This window comes from Cavia porcellus, unplaced genomic scaffold (assembly GCF_034190915.1).
Source record: "Cavia porcellus strain 051 isolate PalLab524CR breed Dunkin Hartley unplaced genomic scaffold, mCavPor4.1 scaffold_27, whole genome shotgun sequence".
Lineage (NCBI taxonomy): Eukaryota > Metazoa > Chordata > Mammalia > Rodentia > Caviidae > Cavia > Cavia porcellus.
Genome location: NW_026947510.1, coordinates 11,763,534 through 11,780,503, shown reverse-complemented (window position 1 = coordinate 11,780,503; position 16,970 = coordinate 11,763,534). Strand labels below are relative to the sequence as shown.

At 46.4% G+C, this 16,970-nt stretch overlaps 1 protein-coding gene across 3 annotated transcripts in view; it reads left to right on the top strand.

Moving 5' to 3' along the window:
* The window catches only part of Rab43 (RAB43, member RAS oncogene family), a 41,758-nt gene extending 32,018 nt beyond the window's left edge, over positions 1-9,740 (top strand). For all 3 annotated transcript variants that reach the window (XM_003462760.5, XM_013144547.3, XM_013144548.3), the window contains one exon: positions 9,079-9,740. In XM_003462760.5, coding sequence (XP_003462808.1) covers positions 9,079-9,329 — 251 coding nt within the window. In that variant the 3' untranslated portion in view covers positions 9,330-9,740. The remainder of the gene's footprint in view (positions 1-9,078) is intronic.
* The last annotated feature ends 7,230 nt before the right edge of the window (positions 9,741-16,970 follow it).

Sequence of the window (16,970 nt, the reverse complement as noted above, 5' to 3'; positions counted from 1 at the left end):
GATCAAAACATAACCATTTAAGCAGAATAGTGTTTCACCACCAGATAATCCTAACCTAAAAGTAGTTACCATATTGTCTCTTTCTTTGAAATCCTTGAGTACAACTTCGTATACTGTAGCATTAAGTATATCAAAACAATGTAAAACCATTCAAGAGAATGACAGCATTACAGAGTATTTAGAATCGACTAACAGAAAATGAATAATGGTTTCTGTATAATCTCCTTGTCTTTACAAGGTTTTTGCTTATACTATCGTACATAATAAAATCCAGTAAGATACAACCTATTTAGACCATTGGAGACAGAAGGACAAAAGCTAGATGAGACTTCAAAACAAGATGATACTAAATCAGTATTACCTATTAAGATGTCATTTTCTCCAAAATAGCTGTTCCTATCATCCAATCTTCTCTGCCTCATTTCTGTTGAGCTCTTTTTCTGTCAGTAGCTGTCAGTTTGTCTTCTTCACTTTGTTCTCTGCTCCATTCGTTGTGGCCTCTCTGCCATTATTTCTGGATTCTTTGTATTTTTCCTTTTTTAGAATATCCTGCAATACTCTCTGTAGAGTTGAATTGGTGGTTGCAAATTCCCCCAGTTCCTCTTTATCCTGGAAGCACCTTGTTTTTCCATCAATTTCCAGGGACAGTTGTGCAGGATATCTCAATCTTGGCTGGAGATTATTATCTTTCAAAGCTTGAATTATTTCCCCCCATGCTCTTCGTGATTTGATGGTTTGTGCAGAGAAATCTGCTGTAATTCTGATGGGTGTTCCCTTGTAAGTGGTCTGTTTCTTGTCTCTGACAGCTTTTAATATTCTGTTCTTGTATTGAATTTCTGGAATTTTTATTATTATATGCCTGGGTGTTGCTCTGTTAGGGTTGTAGGTAGCTGGGGTCCTGTATGCCTCATACATCTGAGTATCTTTACCTTTTGCTAAATTAGGAAAATTCTCCTGGATTATTTCTGTGAGTAGCTTTTGTAGTTCACTTGTTTGTGTCCCTACTTCTTCTTTTATGTTCTTAATCCTTAAGTTATGGATCCTCTTATCATCTTCTAGTCTTTGTATTATTGCTGTTTGTTTCTTTGTTATTTTTAAGAAGTTTTTCATTTCATTCTCCCATATTACAAGTCTGCCCTCCAGTTCAGATAGTCTGTCCTTAGTTTCTTTCAAGCTGTTATGCCAGTCTTCTATAGACTCCTTAGTATCTTGGTAGTCCCTTTGAACCTGCTTCACGTATTCTATGCTTTCTCTGTTTTCTCCATCAAACAATTCTCCCCTTTTTTTCTGTTCTTCCATTCCACCGTTTTTTCTTGGGTGGTACTTAGCATTTCTCTAACTATTCTGCATACTTCTAGCTTCAGGTCATTGATAACTTCATTCCTGAATTAGTCTATGAGGCTCTCTATATGGTGCCTTATGTGTATTGGTGCGGTGTCTGCTATTGCCTGTTTCTCAGAATTGGGGGCCGAGGAGCCTTTCTTGTTGCTGCCTCTTCCCATGCTGCCTCTTCTTCTCTGTTCCTTATATATGCAAGCTTATATAAGAGGCCCAGCTTCTCTCCCAGTCAGCCACAGCCTGATCGAATTGCGCCAGTTAGGTGTTCCCGCTCACCGCTGCGCACCAGGGAGTTACGGACCAGGCAGCCTACGCGTCTCCCCTCCTGGCCACCGTCAGGCTCTGGGATCTGGGTTGGGACAGCCTACCAGGTCCGCCGGCAGCGTCACGCAGGCCAGGCACTTTTCACCAATCCCGCCTGAGAGGGGGATGTGTGGCTGGAGTCGCCACCGCGCCCTGCTCCCGCAGGACTGCTCGGGCCCAGAAAGTCCTCCGCTGGAGTCAAACTGTGGTAGAGTGTCAGTTTCTCTCACTCACCTCACCACAAGTCAGTGCACGCCTCCCTGCCGTTCGCAGATTGCCGTTCTCAGAGCTTCTGCGCGTCTCTCTCCTTACCGAGCCACTGTAGAGGCAGCCAGCCGCTGCACGGCGGGAAACCCAAATTGCGGCTTACAATGGCGCGGGGTCTAGCCTCCACACCGAGGCTTTTCTGTTCCTGTTTTAGCACCAGGAATGCATTCCAAGTTGGTTTCTCTCAGCCCAGTTCGTTCCTGACTCAGCAGAGCATATCTCCACCTGCTTATGTCTCCTTAGTCCGCACCATTCCTGGCTTCTGAGCCGAGTCTTTCAGAGAGCCTCCGGTAGTTGCTGTTATCTGTCCGCCATGTTCTCCCGGAAGTCTATAGTATAATTTCAAGTCAGGGATTGTGATGCCCTCTGTCTTGCCTTTGTTGCCCAGGATTGCCTTTGCTGTTTTAGGTCTCAGCTGGTTCCAGGTGAATTTTAGGATTGTTTTCTCTAATTCTGTGAGATATGCTATTGGAATTTTCATTGGGATTGCACTGAATCTGTGTAACAGTTTTGGAAGTGTGGCTATTTTCACTATATTGGATCTTCCTACCCCAAATCACTGGATATCTCTCCATTTTCTAATATCCTTTTAAGTCTCCTTTTTCAGAATACTGCAGTTTTCAATGTAGAGGTCTTTTACATCCTTTGTTAGATTGATTTCTAGATATTTCATTTTTTTGGATGCTATTATGGAAGGTGTTGTCTCCCTAATTTCTCTCTCGGTGAGTTTATTATTCATGTACTGGAAAGCTATAGATTTTTGAGGGTTGACTTTGTATCCAGTTATACTACTGAATTTGCTTATTAAATCTAGCAGTTTTTTAGTGGAGCTTTTGGGGTCTTCTATATACAGTATCATGTCATCTTCAAATAATGATAATTTAACTTCTTCTTTTCCTATCTTTATCTCCCCCCCCCCTTTTCTAATTGCTCTGGCTGAAGTTTCCAGGAGTATGTTGAGTAAGAGTGGAGACAGTGGACATCCTTGTCTCATTCTTGATTTTAGAGAGATAGTTTTCAGTTTTTATTCATTTAGTATGATGTTGGCTGTTGGTTTGTCATAGATGGCTTTTATCCGATTGAGATAAAAACCATATATTCCAATTTTCTGTAGCGTTTTTTTATAGTGAATGGGTTCTGGACTTTGCCAAAAGCTTTTTCTGCTTCTATTGAGATAATCATATGATTTTTGTCCTTTCCTCTGTTAATATGGTGTATTACATTTAAGAATTTACGTATGTTGTACTATCCCTGCATTCGTGGGATGAATTCTACTCGATCATGGTGTGTAATCTTCTTGAAGATTTGTTGCATTCTGTTTGCCATATCTTATTGAGGATTTTTATATCTATGTTCATTAAAGATTGGTCTATAACTTTCTTAGTTGGGTCCTTCCCTGGTTTTGGTATCAGGCTAATGTTTGCTTCCAGGAATGAATTTGGGAGTATTATGTCCCTTTTAATTTTATTAAAGACTTTGAGAAGTGGTGGTCTTAAGTCTTCTTTAAATAATTTCTTGTAGAATTCAGTAGTGAATCCATCAGGGCTTGGGCTTTTCTTTGTTGGTAGATCTTTAAGTACATCTTCCATTTCATTGATATCGATTTATTTAGAATTTTTATATCTTCTTGAGTCAGCTTTGGTAATATATATATATATAATATATTATAATTTATATATATTTATATATATGAATCTGTCCATTTCTTCTGCATTTTCCAACTTATTAGAATACAAGTTTTCTTTCTTTCTTTTTTTTTTGTCTTTTTTAAGATGGGGTCTTGCTATGCAGTTCAGGCTGGCCTTGCTCACTTTGTAGCCCAGGCTGGTCTCGAACTCGCAATGATCCTCCCACCTCAGCCTCCTGAATACTAGGATTATAGGTGTGAGCCATCACACCCAGCAGGATACAAGTTTTCTTTTCTTTTTTTAAAATTTTATTTAAAGGAGAAATAAAACAGTATGAAGGGTACAAGTAATACAGAATTTAAAAAAACAGTAAGAAATCACTAATAGATTACATATTGTCATCTTGGAAATAGTTGCTCATAGTTTTCTAAGTAGTATAGATGATCTTCTGGATTTCTGTAAGGTCTCTTGTGATGTCACCCTTTTCATTACTAATTACATGAATTTGATTCTTTCCTCTTTTTAATAAAGTTTAATAAAGGGTTTGTTGATTAGTCTTTCAAAGAACCAGCTCTCAGAAAGTTCCAGTGTTTGACTTCCAACTTCATCCATCTCATTGAGTTCCAGGCCTGTCCTCTGTGTCTTGCCATTCTCCACCTTCTTTTTTTTCTTTTATTTTGTCTTCTGTGTTGATGCCTGCCAACTTCCCATGGTATATAGCTCTATCACTAGCATGAAGGCTTCTCTTAAGGAGAAAAGGAGAGACTCTTTCCCCATGGATGTCTTCCAGATGTAGTTGGTTCTTCCAGGTGTAGTTGGTTCCCAAGAACCAATTGTATAGCTATCCGACTTTTAGCCATATAGCTATTCCAAGAACCTAGCCTCTGGTGTTGACAGTTCTGTGATAATGTCTATGTTGCATCCCAGAGATATGCTGAACATGGAGCTGATCATGGCCTCTGGATTGGGGGACTGGGATTGGTCGTCTGACAGTAGAGTTCTCAAGGGTACAACTGCTGTCTCCTCACTGCTGCTTCTGATGCTTTCATGTTATTGAATTACCTGATTACTTTGTCTTTCAGAGGTGTGTGTGTCTGTGTGCTGGTCTGTTGTCCTTGGTCTTGGAGTTCCCATCAGTATTATACTCTTTTAGCTGCCCTGCCATGCAGGATGTAATGGAGGGGCTCAGAGTGTGGACTCACCGTCTTCCAGCCAGACCACTCTCCAGGATGTAATGGAGGGGCACAGAGCGCAGAGCGCAGACTGAATGTCTTCCAGCCAGGCCATCCTGGGGATGTTTTCCTCATGTTTTTTTTTCTCCCTCTGTTCGTTTTCCTTGCCTGGTAAATTCTTTCTTTTGGGGTTCACGGAGTTCTAGTCCTTGTTATTTCTTTCTAGAATGTTCTTTAAAACCTTTTGGAGTGCTGGTTTGGTGATCATAAATTTCCTTAGATGTTTTTTGTTATGGAAATATCTTCTCCATCAGTTTTGAATATTGAAGGTTGTTTTCCTTTAGATTCGAAAGCTGTCTTTGACTTGAGGGTTTGTGCAGAGAACTCAGCTGTGATTCTGTTGGACTTTCCTTTGTATGTGATTTATTTTCCTGAAAGCTTTTAAGATTCTATTCTTGTCAAATTTCTGGAATCTTGACTATAATATGCCTAGATGTAGATTTTTTTTTGATCACGGATAATTGGAATTTTATATATCTCAAATATCTGTATGTCATATTATTTTTCTCTATCAGGGATGTTTTCTGCCATCACGTCTATGAAGTTTTTTTTAATATCATTTCTGTTATCTCTTGCATTTTCATTGACTCGAATCAATTTAAGTTATTCTTCTTTGCCTTTCTAGCAGCCACTGGATTGTTTTCATGTTCCCTTGCTATTTTTGAGAAATATTTCTTTTCATGGTCACTAACTTCAAGCCTGCTGTATCTGAGATCCTGTCCTCAGACTGGCTTAATATGCTATGCATACTTTCAATGGAACTTTTATTCTCCTAGATATCTGTTTGAATCTGCTGTATGAATTCCATTTCTTTCTATGCTGAGCATTCATGGCTTCCATCATTTTTTTAAGCTCATCTATTTTTTTTTGTCTGTGTTTGCCGTAGAAACACTAAGCTTGGTCTTCACTGTGGACATGACGTTTGGCAGTTATCTGAGAAATTATTTCTGATTTGACTTTTCCAGAGCCTCATTCAATTGTTTAGTTGTTACTACTTAAGAGAGGCCAGATGGGAGGCTTTTAATTTGTCCCATGCCCCTGGGTTTGTCTTTGGTGAACTGAATGTCTGGAGTTGCATCTTGTTTAAGTGTCTTCTCTTTTTTTTTTTTCTTTTTTTAGTTTAGTTCCTGGGGTGATGCTTGTAAATTGCCTATGGTTAGTTGCTTTGCTGCTAATATTTAGAACCCTTAGGCAATGAGTACTTCTCTAAAGTGTCTTTTCAGTATAGCTAGTCTTTGGTTTTGAATCTGTTGGAAGATCCTCCCTCTTCAATTTGTTGGAGATGAGAAGTTGCTGCTTGTTTGGCTCAGTCCTTGGTTCTTTGGCACTATGCCACAGTATTTTCTGAGACCCTTAGTCAGTCTGAGTCATGGAATACCAGGAAGAACAACTGTTGAGAACAATGAAATCACTTTTAGCTATAATGGTACCAATAGCATCAAACACAGGTACCAGCTAGTGTAGTCCTTCATGTCTGCTGCTTCTCTCCACTGCTACATCTCTGTAGAGACCTCTGGGATTGCCAGCCATCACTGTATGTTTGCAGGTTTGAACTGCTCCTCTCATATGGTGAATCCCATCTCAGGGAAAAGGCACCACTGGCTATTTCCTTCTTCTTTGTTGAATTTTTTTCTCTTCACTCTCTCCATGGGCTTCATTTCATGCTTCAGATTCTTCCTGGGTCTAGGGGACTCACTTCCCTCCTTGTCTTCCTCACATTGCTATATTCTAGTGCCTGGATGGTGACTCTCAGAGAGGCTCTTTCTCTGCTGCTTATCACTCCACTATCTTGGTGCTCCTCAGAAAACACTTCCTTGGCTGCCTTACGAGATGTGCTGGGCTGTGCATTCAGGCTGAACTGATCTGGGATATCCCTGCCCAGCCTTCAGGGGTCCTGGTCTGGAGTGCAATCCTATTGGGTGGTGGTGGGTGAGAAGCCTTTTTTTTTTTTTGGTCCTTCTATAGCTGTGTTAAAACAATAATAACTTAGAGAGGAACCTAAGTGCTTCTAGAAAGAGATTAGGTAGTGGAAATATCATTGACGAGCCCAAGTTGTACCCACAGATAGAGTGGTAGTTTGTACTGTCACTCTCAGAAAAGCAAAATCATCCAAAATCAGTTTACAAAGAATAAAACCATTCCAAAGGATAATAGAAGAGAATAAATAATAACAGTTTTAGCAAAAACAGAAAGAAGTAACTTCAGATTTGTTAAGTAAATGGTAACTGCATGATAATCACTTTTTTTTTTTTGGTTCTGGGACTCGAACTCATGACCTTGCGTTTGCCACACAGGGTGTTGAGCTAAACTCCCATCCAGTAATCACATTTTTCCTGAAACATTTACTGTATCATTTAATCTCGGTCCTGCCCTCCTGTGATGAAGGTGGTAGGTAGATAGGAGGGAAACTGAGACCCAAAGGTAAGTGCCCTAGCCCAGGGTCACATAAAAGTATGTGGAGGTAGAACTACTAGGACTTCCTCTAGCTCTAGCACCTTGTGTTTCCTAAGCCTGCTCTCCATTCTCATGGAAGCAGCAGGCCAGGGACAGAGCTTAGCTGAAAGGGCCTGGCCATAGAGGGGCTTTGGTTCCATTCCCAAGAATGCAAAGAGAAGCAATACATACAGCAGGCTCTTGTAAAACTAAGAAAGAAAAACTGAGAGACTAGGGAATGGGATAAATCGGATGTGGTGGTGCATGTCTATAGTCCCAGAACTCTATAAAGAGCCTGAGGCAGGAATATGCCCATGGTTCTAGGCCAGCATACATATTGGGGATACATAGTGAGACTTTAAGACTTTTTTTAAAAACAGCAACAACAACAAAAAGAGGGCTGGGGATATAGATCAATGCAGATGCCTTGGGTTTAATCCCTAGTACTAGGGAAAATAAAATGAGTCAAGCAGCTACTTGGGAGGTTGAGGCAGGAGGATCACACTTATGAGGCCAGCCAGGGCAATTTAGCAAGCTCCTATCTCAAATTCAAAAAGGGATGGAGTGTAGCTCACTGGTACAGCCTTGCCTAGCATGCATGAGGCCCTGGGTGCCATGCCCAAGGGCAGGAGGGAAAAGAAAAGAGTCTCACTGTGTAATTTAGGCTGGCCTTGAGTTCACTGTGGAGCCCAGGCTGTCCTGAAACTTACAGTGATATTCCTGTTTCAGTCTCCCTAGTGCTGGGATTACAGGCATGGATTACAGGTATGTGTCACCATACCTGGTATTTTATTTTACTTTATTTTTAAATTTTATTTATTTAAAAAATAAAACAGAATAAAAACCAAAACAAAACAGTAAGAGTGATACAGGAGTTCAAAACAAGGTAACAGGAAATCAAGAATGGCTATCATAATTCCCCCTATTGTCTTCAAAATAACTGCCTATACCATCAGACACAGGAAAGGCAGACAAAACAGAACAGAATAAAAACCAATCAAAACAAAACAATGAAAGTGAGACAGCACTTCAAAACAAGATAATAGCAAATCAAATGTGGGCACCATAATATATCGTGCTATCTTCGAAATAGCTCTCCATGCCATCAGATATAAAATCAAACAAAACAAAACCAAACAAAACAATGAAAATGATATTGGACTTTAAAACAGATAAAAAGGAATTAACAGTGGCTACCACCTTCAAAAGGAAATACCCCATAATTGCTATATTGCATATTGTTATCCTCTAAATAGATGCTCAGGCTTGCAAAGTCAATCATACAATACAGACAGTAATTTTTTTTTTTTTTTTTACTTCAGTAGCTGTGTTTCTGAGAAACACAGCTTCAGTCTGTGTTTCTCAGAATTAGCTGGTTTCTGGGTGTCACACTTCTTGTCTTCCAGCCCGTGGGCCAGGTGGTTCATAGAAGGGATTAGTATTTTTGTTCTCTTCCTGGGCTACATAGCTGCTGCTGGCTCACAGGAAGGGGTTAGCTTCTTAGTTTTCTTCCTGGGCCTCATGGCTGCTTCTAGCTTATAGGAAGGTGTTGGCCCAGTCCTTTTGGTTTGTTTTTGAAACGCCTTACTTATGTAGTGCAGGTCAGCCTTGAGTTTATTATGTAGCCTAGACTGGCCTTGAACTCTCAGCAGTCTCCTGGTTGAGCCTCTGAAGGGCTAGGATTATAGGCGTGTGCCACCATGCCCAGCTAGAAAATCTGTCTTGCAGAAGACAGTTTACCAAGCCCAGGTGTGTTTCTCTGTAGCTGGCAGAGGGAGTGAGTGGCATTGGGTTTTCTAGATGGCTCTGCCTGGCAAAGATAGGCTAACCATTACCCTGTGGGTCTCATCATGCTGTCCCTGGTCTCTCCATGACAGGGAACAAGTCTGACCTGGCTGAGCTTCGAGAGGTCCAGCTGGCTGAGGCGCAGAGCCTGGCCAAGCACTACGACATTCTGTGTGCCATCGAGACCTCTGCCAAGGATGCAAGCAATGTGGAGGAGGCCTTTGTACAAGTTGCCACTGAACTCATCATGCGGCATGGGGGCCCCATGTTCAGAGAGAAAAGCACCGACCTCATCCAGCTGGACAGCAAGGACATTGGGGAGAGCTGGGGCTGCGGGTGCTGACGAGCCGGGCCAGATTCCCTCCTTCCTTCGGGCTCTGTACCAGAAGGGGATGCTGGGAAGGAGGATCTGGACTCCCTACAGTGCCTGGTGGCTGGAGTGGTGGGCTCCATGTTCTCCATATTCCAGGACTGCCCTGTGCCCACCAGCTGACCCTAGAGTGGGATGGACTGCCCTGTTTCACCTTTTCCTTTGCCCAGTGATCTTGACTTTGCTGCTGGAGCCCAGATTCTGCCAGGCTCTTGGGGCCTGTTGTCTGGAGTCTTGTGAGCAGGAGCTAGCTGGACCAGTTCCTAAGTACAGCCTGGCGCTGATTTCCCCTGCTAGAGGTGGCATCCTCCCTAGTGCCTGCCACAGCCATGGAGACGCCCTTGGTCCAGATTTTTTCCCTATCAAAACTAGGTTTATTGGTTCTTTGTGTGGTTTCTCATTTTTATCAGCACAAGTGTGGGGATCTTGACCCAAGGCATCTGGGTATGGCCACAGTGGCTAACCTTGTGGCCTGGAGGGCTGGGACATGGCAGGAGAGGGACACTGAAGAGAGAAGCAGCAGCCTTGAGATAGCAGTAGCACATTAGAGGATGTGACCAATGCCTCAAGGCTGGGCTGGGTCCTCAGCAGCAAACTCAAAGCCACCTATGTCCATTCCTGAGTCTGAGGGCCCAGAGGCCTCACCTGGAGCCATGGCCAGGTCACCCTCATCCCCTAGGCCTGTAATGGTGTCAACCTATGTGGGGTGCTGGGCTTGGAAAGCAAGTGGAGACCCCTAAAAACCAGTTCCATCCTCTGGGCAGGGTGCACAGAACCCTCTTTGCCCACCTCAACCCTGACAGGAGTCACTGTTTCTGAGGTATGGGACACCCAGATGCAATGGTGGTGGCTGTGTCCCACCCAGGTGACCCTTTCCTCACTCTAAGTACTGTGGCCACAGCAGCCCCTTCTCTGGGGCATGGGCCTGCTTTTCTACTGAGACTTGGGCCTGTGGCTGAGCTTGGCGCCCCTGGGGACAGGGTCCAGGTGGGCGAGGAGCTGCTCTTCTTCAGGGCTCATAGAACACACCTGGGCTCAGGTGTGGTCATCAGAGAATGGGCGTGTTGCACTGCTCCCACTCCACCTCCCAGAGGCCTGGCTCTCCTCTGTCTTGGTGCAGACCCTGAAGCCATTGCCTTCACTCTGGGACACCTTGGCTGCCCAGATCCAGGGCCAGCACAAGATAGAACTCATTTGTCACGTTGGACTGTGAGCCACCACCCTATACCCACTGCCCACCATAGCCTGCCTAGGGGCAGGGAAAGCATAGATGCTCCACCAGGACTCTCTGTGGTGGCCCCTTGACTAGACCAGCAGCCAGAATGCTGTGGCACTTGTCCCCTTTCATAGTCTGCGGTGTCAAGGATATGGGTGAAGGGAACCCTCTCCAGAACTGCTTTGTACCAAATTCAGCCTAGAAATCCAAGTTGCCCTCGGTGCTTTGCCTTCTCTCCCACCCTAGAGCCCCAACCTTCCCATCCATTTCCACCCCACCCTAGTATCTCATTGCTCCTCATCCTCTTCTGTATCCATCCCTGTCTTCTCCAGTGACAGTGTCCTCATCCCTGTTCTCTCACCTGAATATGAAGTGCTCTTGGGCTCCAGTTCCACTGCTCAGGCCCCAGTTCTGCTCAATGGCAGGTCTGAAAGAACACACGGTCCAGGCTTCCCAGAGCTTTAAGATGGGGTCCTCACTCAGCCTCAACTTCTCTCCTGTCCCATCCTGTGCCGTCCCAGCTGATCTGGCCTCCCCGTCCTGACCCTTCTTCTCCCCCCATCTTCTCTTTCATTCCTGTCTCTTAGAATTCCACCAGTGACCCAGCAGGGTACCGCTGAGTGCCCTGGGAGAATAAGTCCTTCCCTGCCCTGTGGTCATGAGGTCCCCACAGCCAAGCTGAAGCCATTTCCTGGGTAATAGTGGCCACCCCTCCAGCCTCAGTGCCAGTGTCCAGGCCTCGGGCCCTGAAGTGTCCCATCAATTGGGGCTCCCTGCCCCCGAGGCTGGGGTAAGGAGAGAGGGAAGTGTGGAGGACAGAAAACAAAACCAGCCAGTGTCTCCTGCCCACCACACGTCCAGCTCCCAGCAGCTTGGCCTCTGGGGCCAGAGGGGAGCAGTTTCCTCTCATTTCCAAATCAGCCAGTGAAGGAGCAGCCAGGCAAGGGGCTCCTGTCCATCCTGGAAGGAGTCAGCCCTAGGGTCAGGGAGCCCAGAAAGCCCTGATTCACACTGAATTCAGCTCCTGTCTTCTCTGGGGGATGACAGCCAGCAGAGCCCTCAGCCCTGAAGGCCTACACTTGGGCTGGGGCCCTCAGCCAGCCTGAGGATGCCATTTGCATTGGGATTTTTTCATGTTACCTATTTATGAATATGTACATGTTTATAGCAAATCTATTTCTTAAAACATGGAAAAATGGCCTTTGTGGGAACTTTCAGAGCCAGAGTGTAAAAGGCCTTACCCATTAAACAGATTTCTGTCAGGAGCCAACCAGCTCAAGACTGGTCCTGTCACCTGCCAGATGGCCAGATGGTCTGCTGCCATGGCCAGTCCACCATCCCCCTGGAAGGTGGTGTGTGTAGCCTTGATCAAGTCACGGCCCCTCTCTGAGCCCCAGCTCCCACATTTGGCATTGTGCTGGGAGGGCTTCTTGGTGGGGCTCAGCCCGTGAGGGAAGGGTCACTTTCCCTGCTTCTGAAGGGAGCAGATGGGCTCAGGCTTTGACATCATGGGCCAGAGCTTGACTTCTGGAGCCCTCATCCAGGGAGGAAGCAGAGTGGTCATCTAGTGAGGAGCTGAGAGCCGCAGGAAGACCCTCCCAGCACAGAGCGGGTCCCAGTGCTCACAGCAGGTGCACAGTATTACCCGAGAGCCTGCACCAGAAGCCCCTGAGTCCACAGCCCTGGGAGATTGTGTCAGCCTGCTTCCTGCCACTACATCAGGTCCTCTGTGGAGAGGCACTTTGGGGCAGCACAGCCACTAGCCGGTCTTCCCCAGGAGGGAAAGAGGGCAGCCTGCCCCACCGAGCCCAACTCAGAGACAGACTGACCTGAAGGGGCCGCATCAGCCCCCATCAAGCCCCATGCCTGCTGCAGGCAGTGTGACCTCGAGCACTCATTGCTCCTTTTGGATCCCAGATTCCTGGCAGGGTCTTATCTCTGCTTCTTCCTGTGTCCCTGAAAGCCCTGTGACACTCAGGAGGAGAGGACTTAGTTCACCAGGGCCTTCCAGAGTGGGTTCACTACAGGTGCATATGGCCTTTTCCCTTCGGAGAAGGATTGAAGCTCACCTGATACTGACCTTGCTGTGCTCTAAATGCAAGGAAGAAGCACCATTGCTACTTGTGCACTCTGGGAGATAAATCCATCACTGTCCCCAGAGGCTGGAACGTGGGTTAGTCTAACCCCAGGCCCCTCTGATGCTTCTGCCTACACCATGGGCTCTTAAGGCACACTCAAAGAGTACTAGGCCCAATCATGGACTTAGAAGGGAAACAGGCTGGGGCTGGGCTTGCCAGCCCTTCCCATAGGGAGCTTCCAAGAGTGAGTCCCTCATCCAGTGGGTCTCCTCCCTCCCTCACAGCCGTCCATGGCATCTGCAGCCACAGGTTGTAAGAGAAGTGGCCAGACTCTGGGAGTAGAGGTGCATGCCTCTGTTCCCAGCACTCAGGAAACTGAGGCAGGAAGATTGCTCCAAGTTCAAGAATTATATGGGTTACATGGTGAATTCATAGCTACCCTGGACTATATAGCAAGACCTTGTTTCAAAAGCAAAATCATTGCCTCACATACAGACTCAAAGATATCACCAGTGTAGGAGATCCTATGCCAGTGGTGGCTGCAGCTGTCCAAGTGAGGAGCTAGTCCTGCGGCAGCATGAGATGTCTCTGTGTTCCTGCTCCTGGAGGCAGGAGACCTGCAACATCTCTTGTGTCCTGGGCATTGCAAGTTGATTGCCTTGAATCCTCTCGCCACAGCCTCTGAACCTCTGCAGCCTACTCTACACACAAGACCTCGAGATGTAGGCAGGGCTACTGCCAGGTAGCTGGCTCAGGTCTCCCTCTGAGCTCCCATTCCTGTGCACCTCCTGCCTTTAGTGTCTGCTGGCAACTTTGCCAAGTCTGCATCTTAAGTGGGAGCTGGGGCTTAAAGAAAGGATGACCCATAGGAGACTGCAAACAAGAGGTCCTGGGTCCCCACCTGTGTGAGTTCCTTGACCTCTATCATAACCCTGTCCTAAGTGCTTCTGAAGTGAAAGAAAAGCTCATGATTAGGGACAGGATGCCAGGCCAAGTGCTGTTGCCTGCCCAGGACAGTGCTGCTAAGCTCAAGCAGACCATGTACGGAATCCCTCGCCTAAAGACAACATTCTGTTCCTCTGGCCAGGTTGTTAAATGAACCAGTGGCTAAATGAGGAGTTGTACATATTATGCACATTACAACATTCAGAGCAAAGAAATAGTCCTTGGAAACTCCAACTCGATGACTTCTATTTTATTTCTATAACTCTTCCATTCAGCACTGTAACATAGAACATAAACAGTGCTGTACTATACAGCAGTCAGTGAGAATTACAGTGCTGTAGGGTAGAACAATCCATCAGGCCACACTGCTGCTCACACATGCCGCTGTGTTTTAAATCTAAACGTGTGTTGTGAGTCCCAGCAGGACCTGGACCTGATGCCAGGGGCTGGCTTATGACACCAAACACACTAAGCAATGGTCTCTGGTGTGAACAGTGTTGGTGGGTTCTGGTGATGAAGCAGGTGGCCAACATCCTCACAGCCTGTGCAGCTTGATGGCCATGCTGTCATGGGCCAGTCATTTCTTCCACTTTGGACTCTGGGACCACAACCATGGGGTGAGCGCCACACAGCCTCACCCAGGAAACAGGTTCAGAGACACTGAGTGACCGGCTCAAGACTTGGGCTCCCCTGCAGCTGTGTGGCCACATTATGGAATGTGTGCTCAGTCTCTGTGTGACCCTTATAGCCAAATGGGCTCTGATCAGTGTCCCCAGCCAAGCTGGCCCTGCTGCCAGTCCAGATGCAGAGGGTCATTGTGGACCTCTCTTGAGATTCCAGTCACCAGCAGGGAGGGTAGAGCTGTGTAGCCTGCTGTGGGGGTGATAGGATGGCTTCCCTCCCCTGGACATTTGCTGAACAGGGCCTCTCTTCACCCCTACATATGAGACCTGGTGTTCAGAGGAGAGGAGGGTGAGCCTCGTTACTCAGGACTGAGCTTTAGACTCTTTCCCTGTCACTTCTGGATATGCAATCACTCCTGGGCCTTGGAGGAGGGGCTATCTGCCTGAAGAGCCTCGTGATGGGGGTGACTGTCCTCAAAGAGCCAGCTCTCTCTTTGCCTTCTCAGATGATCCTGGAAACCTGGATGAGCAGGGTAAGAAAGAGTCTCAGATCATTGTGGAGGAGCAGACCTACTGTGCGCCTACCCCCTCCCCCCGCCCCCATGTCCTGAGGCAGGGCCAGCCCCTGGCCACAGGGCAACAATGTTACTCCAACAGCCTCTGCTGAACTGTCATCCTGTGGGCACCTGAGGGCTTTTCACTGCCTAGTTTCCCTTGCAGCTGCCCAATCAGTTTTGGCTTCTCCCAGACACAAGTGGGTGGAAGTATAGGCCCCTGACTTTGGCAGCTGTACTGAGTTCCAGATGCCACAGGGCTCGGCTGCCACCTTTGGGGATGAGGCTGTGGGGCCCTGTCTGAGGCATGGGGAGCCATCTCCACCAGATCCATATACAAGAAACAGCGTGAAAGCTGAATTTGGTCACACTGTGAAACTAGGATCCAAACACACTTAACAGTGTGTATCAGGACCCAGTAACACAAAAAGTAAAACAGCACACTTTTTCTGTCTCCTCTTCTACTAGTCCTCAGAACCAGCCTGGCCTGATGTTGCACGCCTTTGAGTCTCAGCCTTTTGGGAGACTGAAGCAGGAGGATCCCTTAGGATGATAAACTGAAGCCCACCTTTGGGAATTCAGCAAAACCATGTCTCAGAATAAGAAAGGGCTGGAGATTGTTATTGTCTGGCTGGTGGATTCTTTTCACAATCTAGGAAAAATTACAAGGTAGAGAGTCAAAACAGGACTGAGCATAAGTATTTATTGTAGAGTGAAAACAGGAAGCAGCATTTATGGTAAAGTGGAAGCACAATACTCTTAGGCAAATGAATCTGGGATGGGACCAGAAAAGGGTTGTGAAAGGAACTTACTGTTTAGGGATTTTACACAAAAATGCATCTCAGCCAAATTGAGATTAACCTATGGAGCTATAATCAGGAAAGTTTGACATAGAAGTGAGTTTATAGGAGCTTGGGGAGGGAACAGCAATCCTACTGTCCCAGCCTCCTGTAATCCTACTGCTGGGATTACAGATGTGCACCACCACACCCAGCTCTCTGCTGGAGTTTCCTGAACTAACCTTACAAAAAGAAAGTTTACAAATACTGACTTTGGGAATAGCTAGTAGTTCTCCAGTGAAACCTGGAGTTCTCACTCTGCCAGTTCACACTTAGTGGAAGCCCAGAGGATTCTAAGGAGTGCAGTGAACTTGCCTCTCTGGGCAGTGCAGGACGAGGCTGTGGGCACTTCCTTTGTCCTTGGGCACTTGGCACAGGGCCGCGTGGCCTACCGCATTCCTGGAAGCCTCCAGGAAGGGACTTGGCCGCAGGCCTGGTGGACCCTATCAGCAGGTCCCTGGTCACCTGGTCAGGTTCCAAACCCTTCATCCCATGCCACACCACCCCTGCACACCTAGGTTTTCCATGCTTCCTACTTGTTTCCTGGGGAAAATGGGCTTGGGAGGCAGAGGAGGGAGCCTGGTTCCTGAGCTGCAGCAAGCCATGTCCAAGCATCCTACAGAGAGAGCTCCCCCTTCTGTTACTGCAGGCCCCCACCTGCCCAGGGGGCACGGGAGCAAAGTCAGACCAAAACTAAGTCCTAGATAGATTAAGAGTTGAAATGCTAGGGCCAGGGATTTAGCTCAGTGGCATAAGCACCTGCCAGGCAAGCATGAGGTCATGAGTTTGAGCCCAATACCAAAAACCAAAGGAGTTAAAATGCTGTTAGAGATTAATACCCTCCAGAAGATTAAAGGAAGCTTTAATCCATACTCTTGCCAGAGCGACGCCGTGCACAGACAGGCATTTCAGAGTTGGGCAACTGCGTGCTTGTGTCCCTAACTCACAGAGTCTGAAGTCCAGGGTTCACACTCTATCCTGAGCAGTTTGTCTCAGTTCACACCTGGTACTCCTCACCTTTCCTTCTTGTACCCTCTTCCCTCTATGTTCCTTTGTGTATTTGTCTTTAGCCTTTGGTTTCCCAGCACCATAACTCAGGAAAACTTGTTTAGCAGTTTTCTCCTACATCAGTGCCTCATCCCTGCTGTGACTCTTTACAGCCTGCTTGTCCCCATCCGCTCAGACCCATGAGGGCTTATGAGGATGGTTACTGAAACACAGACCAGTGAAAAAAATTTTCTTCTCTCACAAACATGAAGACCAAAAAATTTAAACATCTGGTACCTTTTTCAGCTGGAGGCTTGTCAGTAGGTATTTGCAGTCAAATACTCGGAAACAGTACAAGTGCCTACCAGTAAG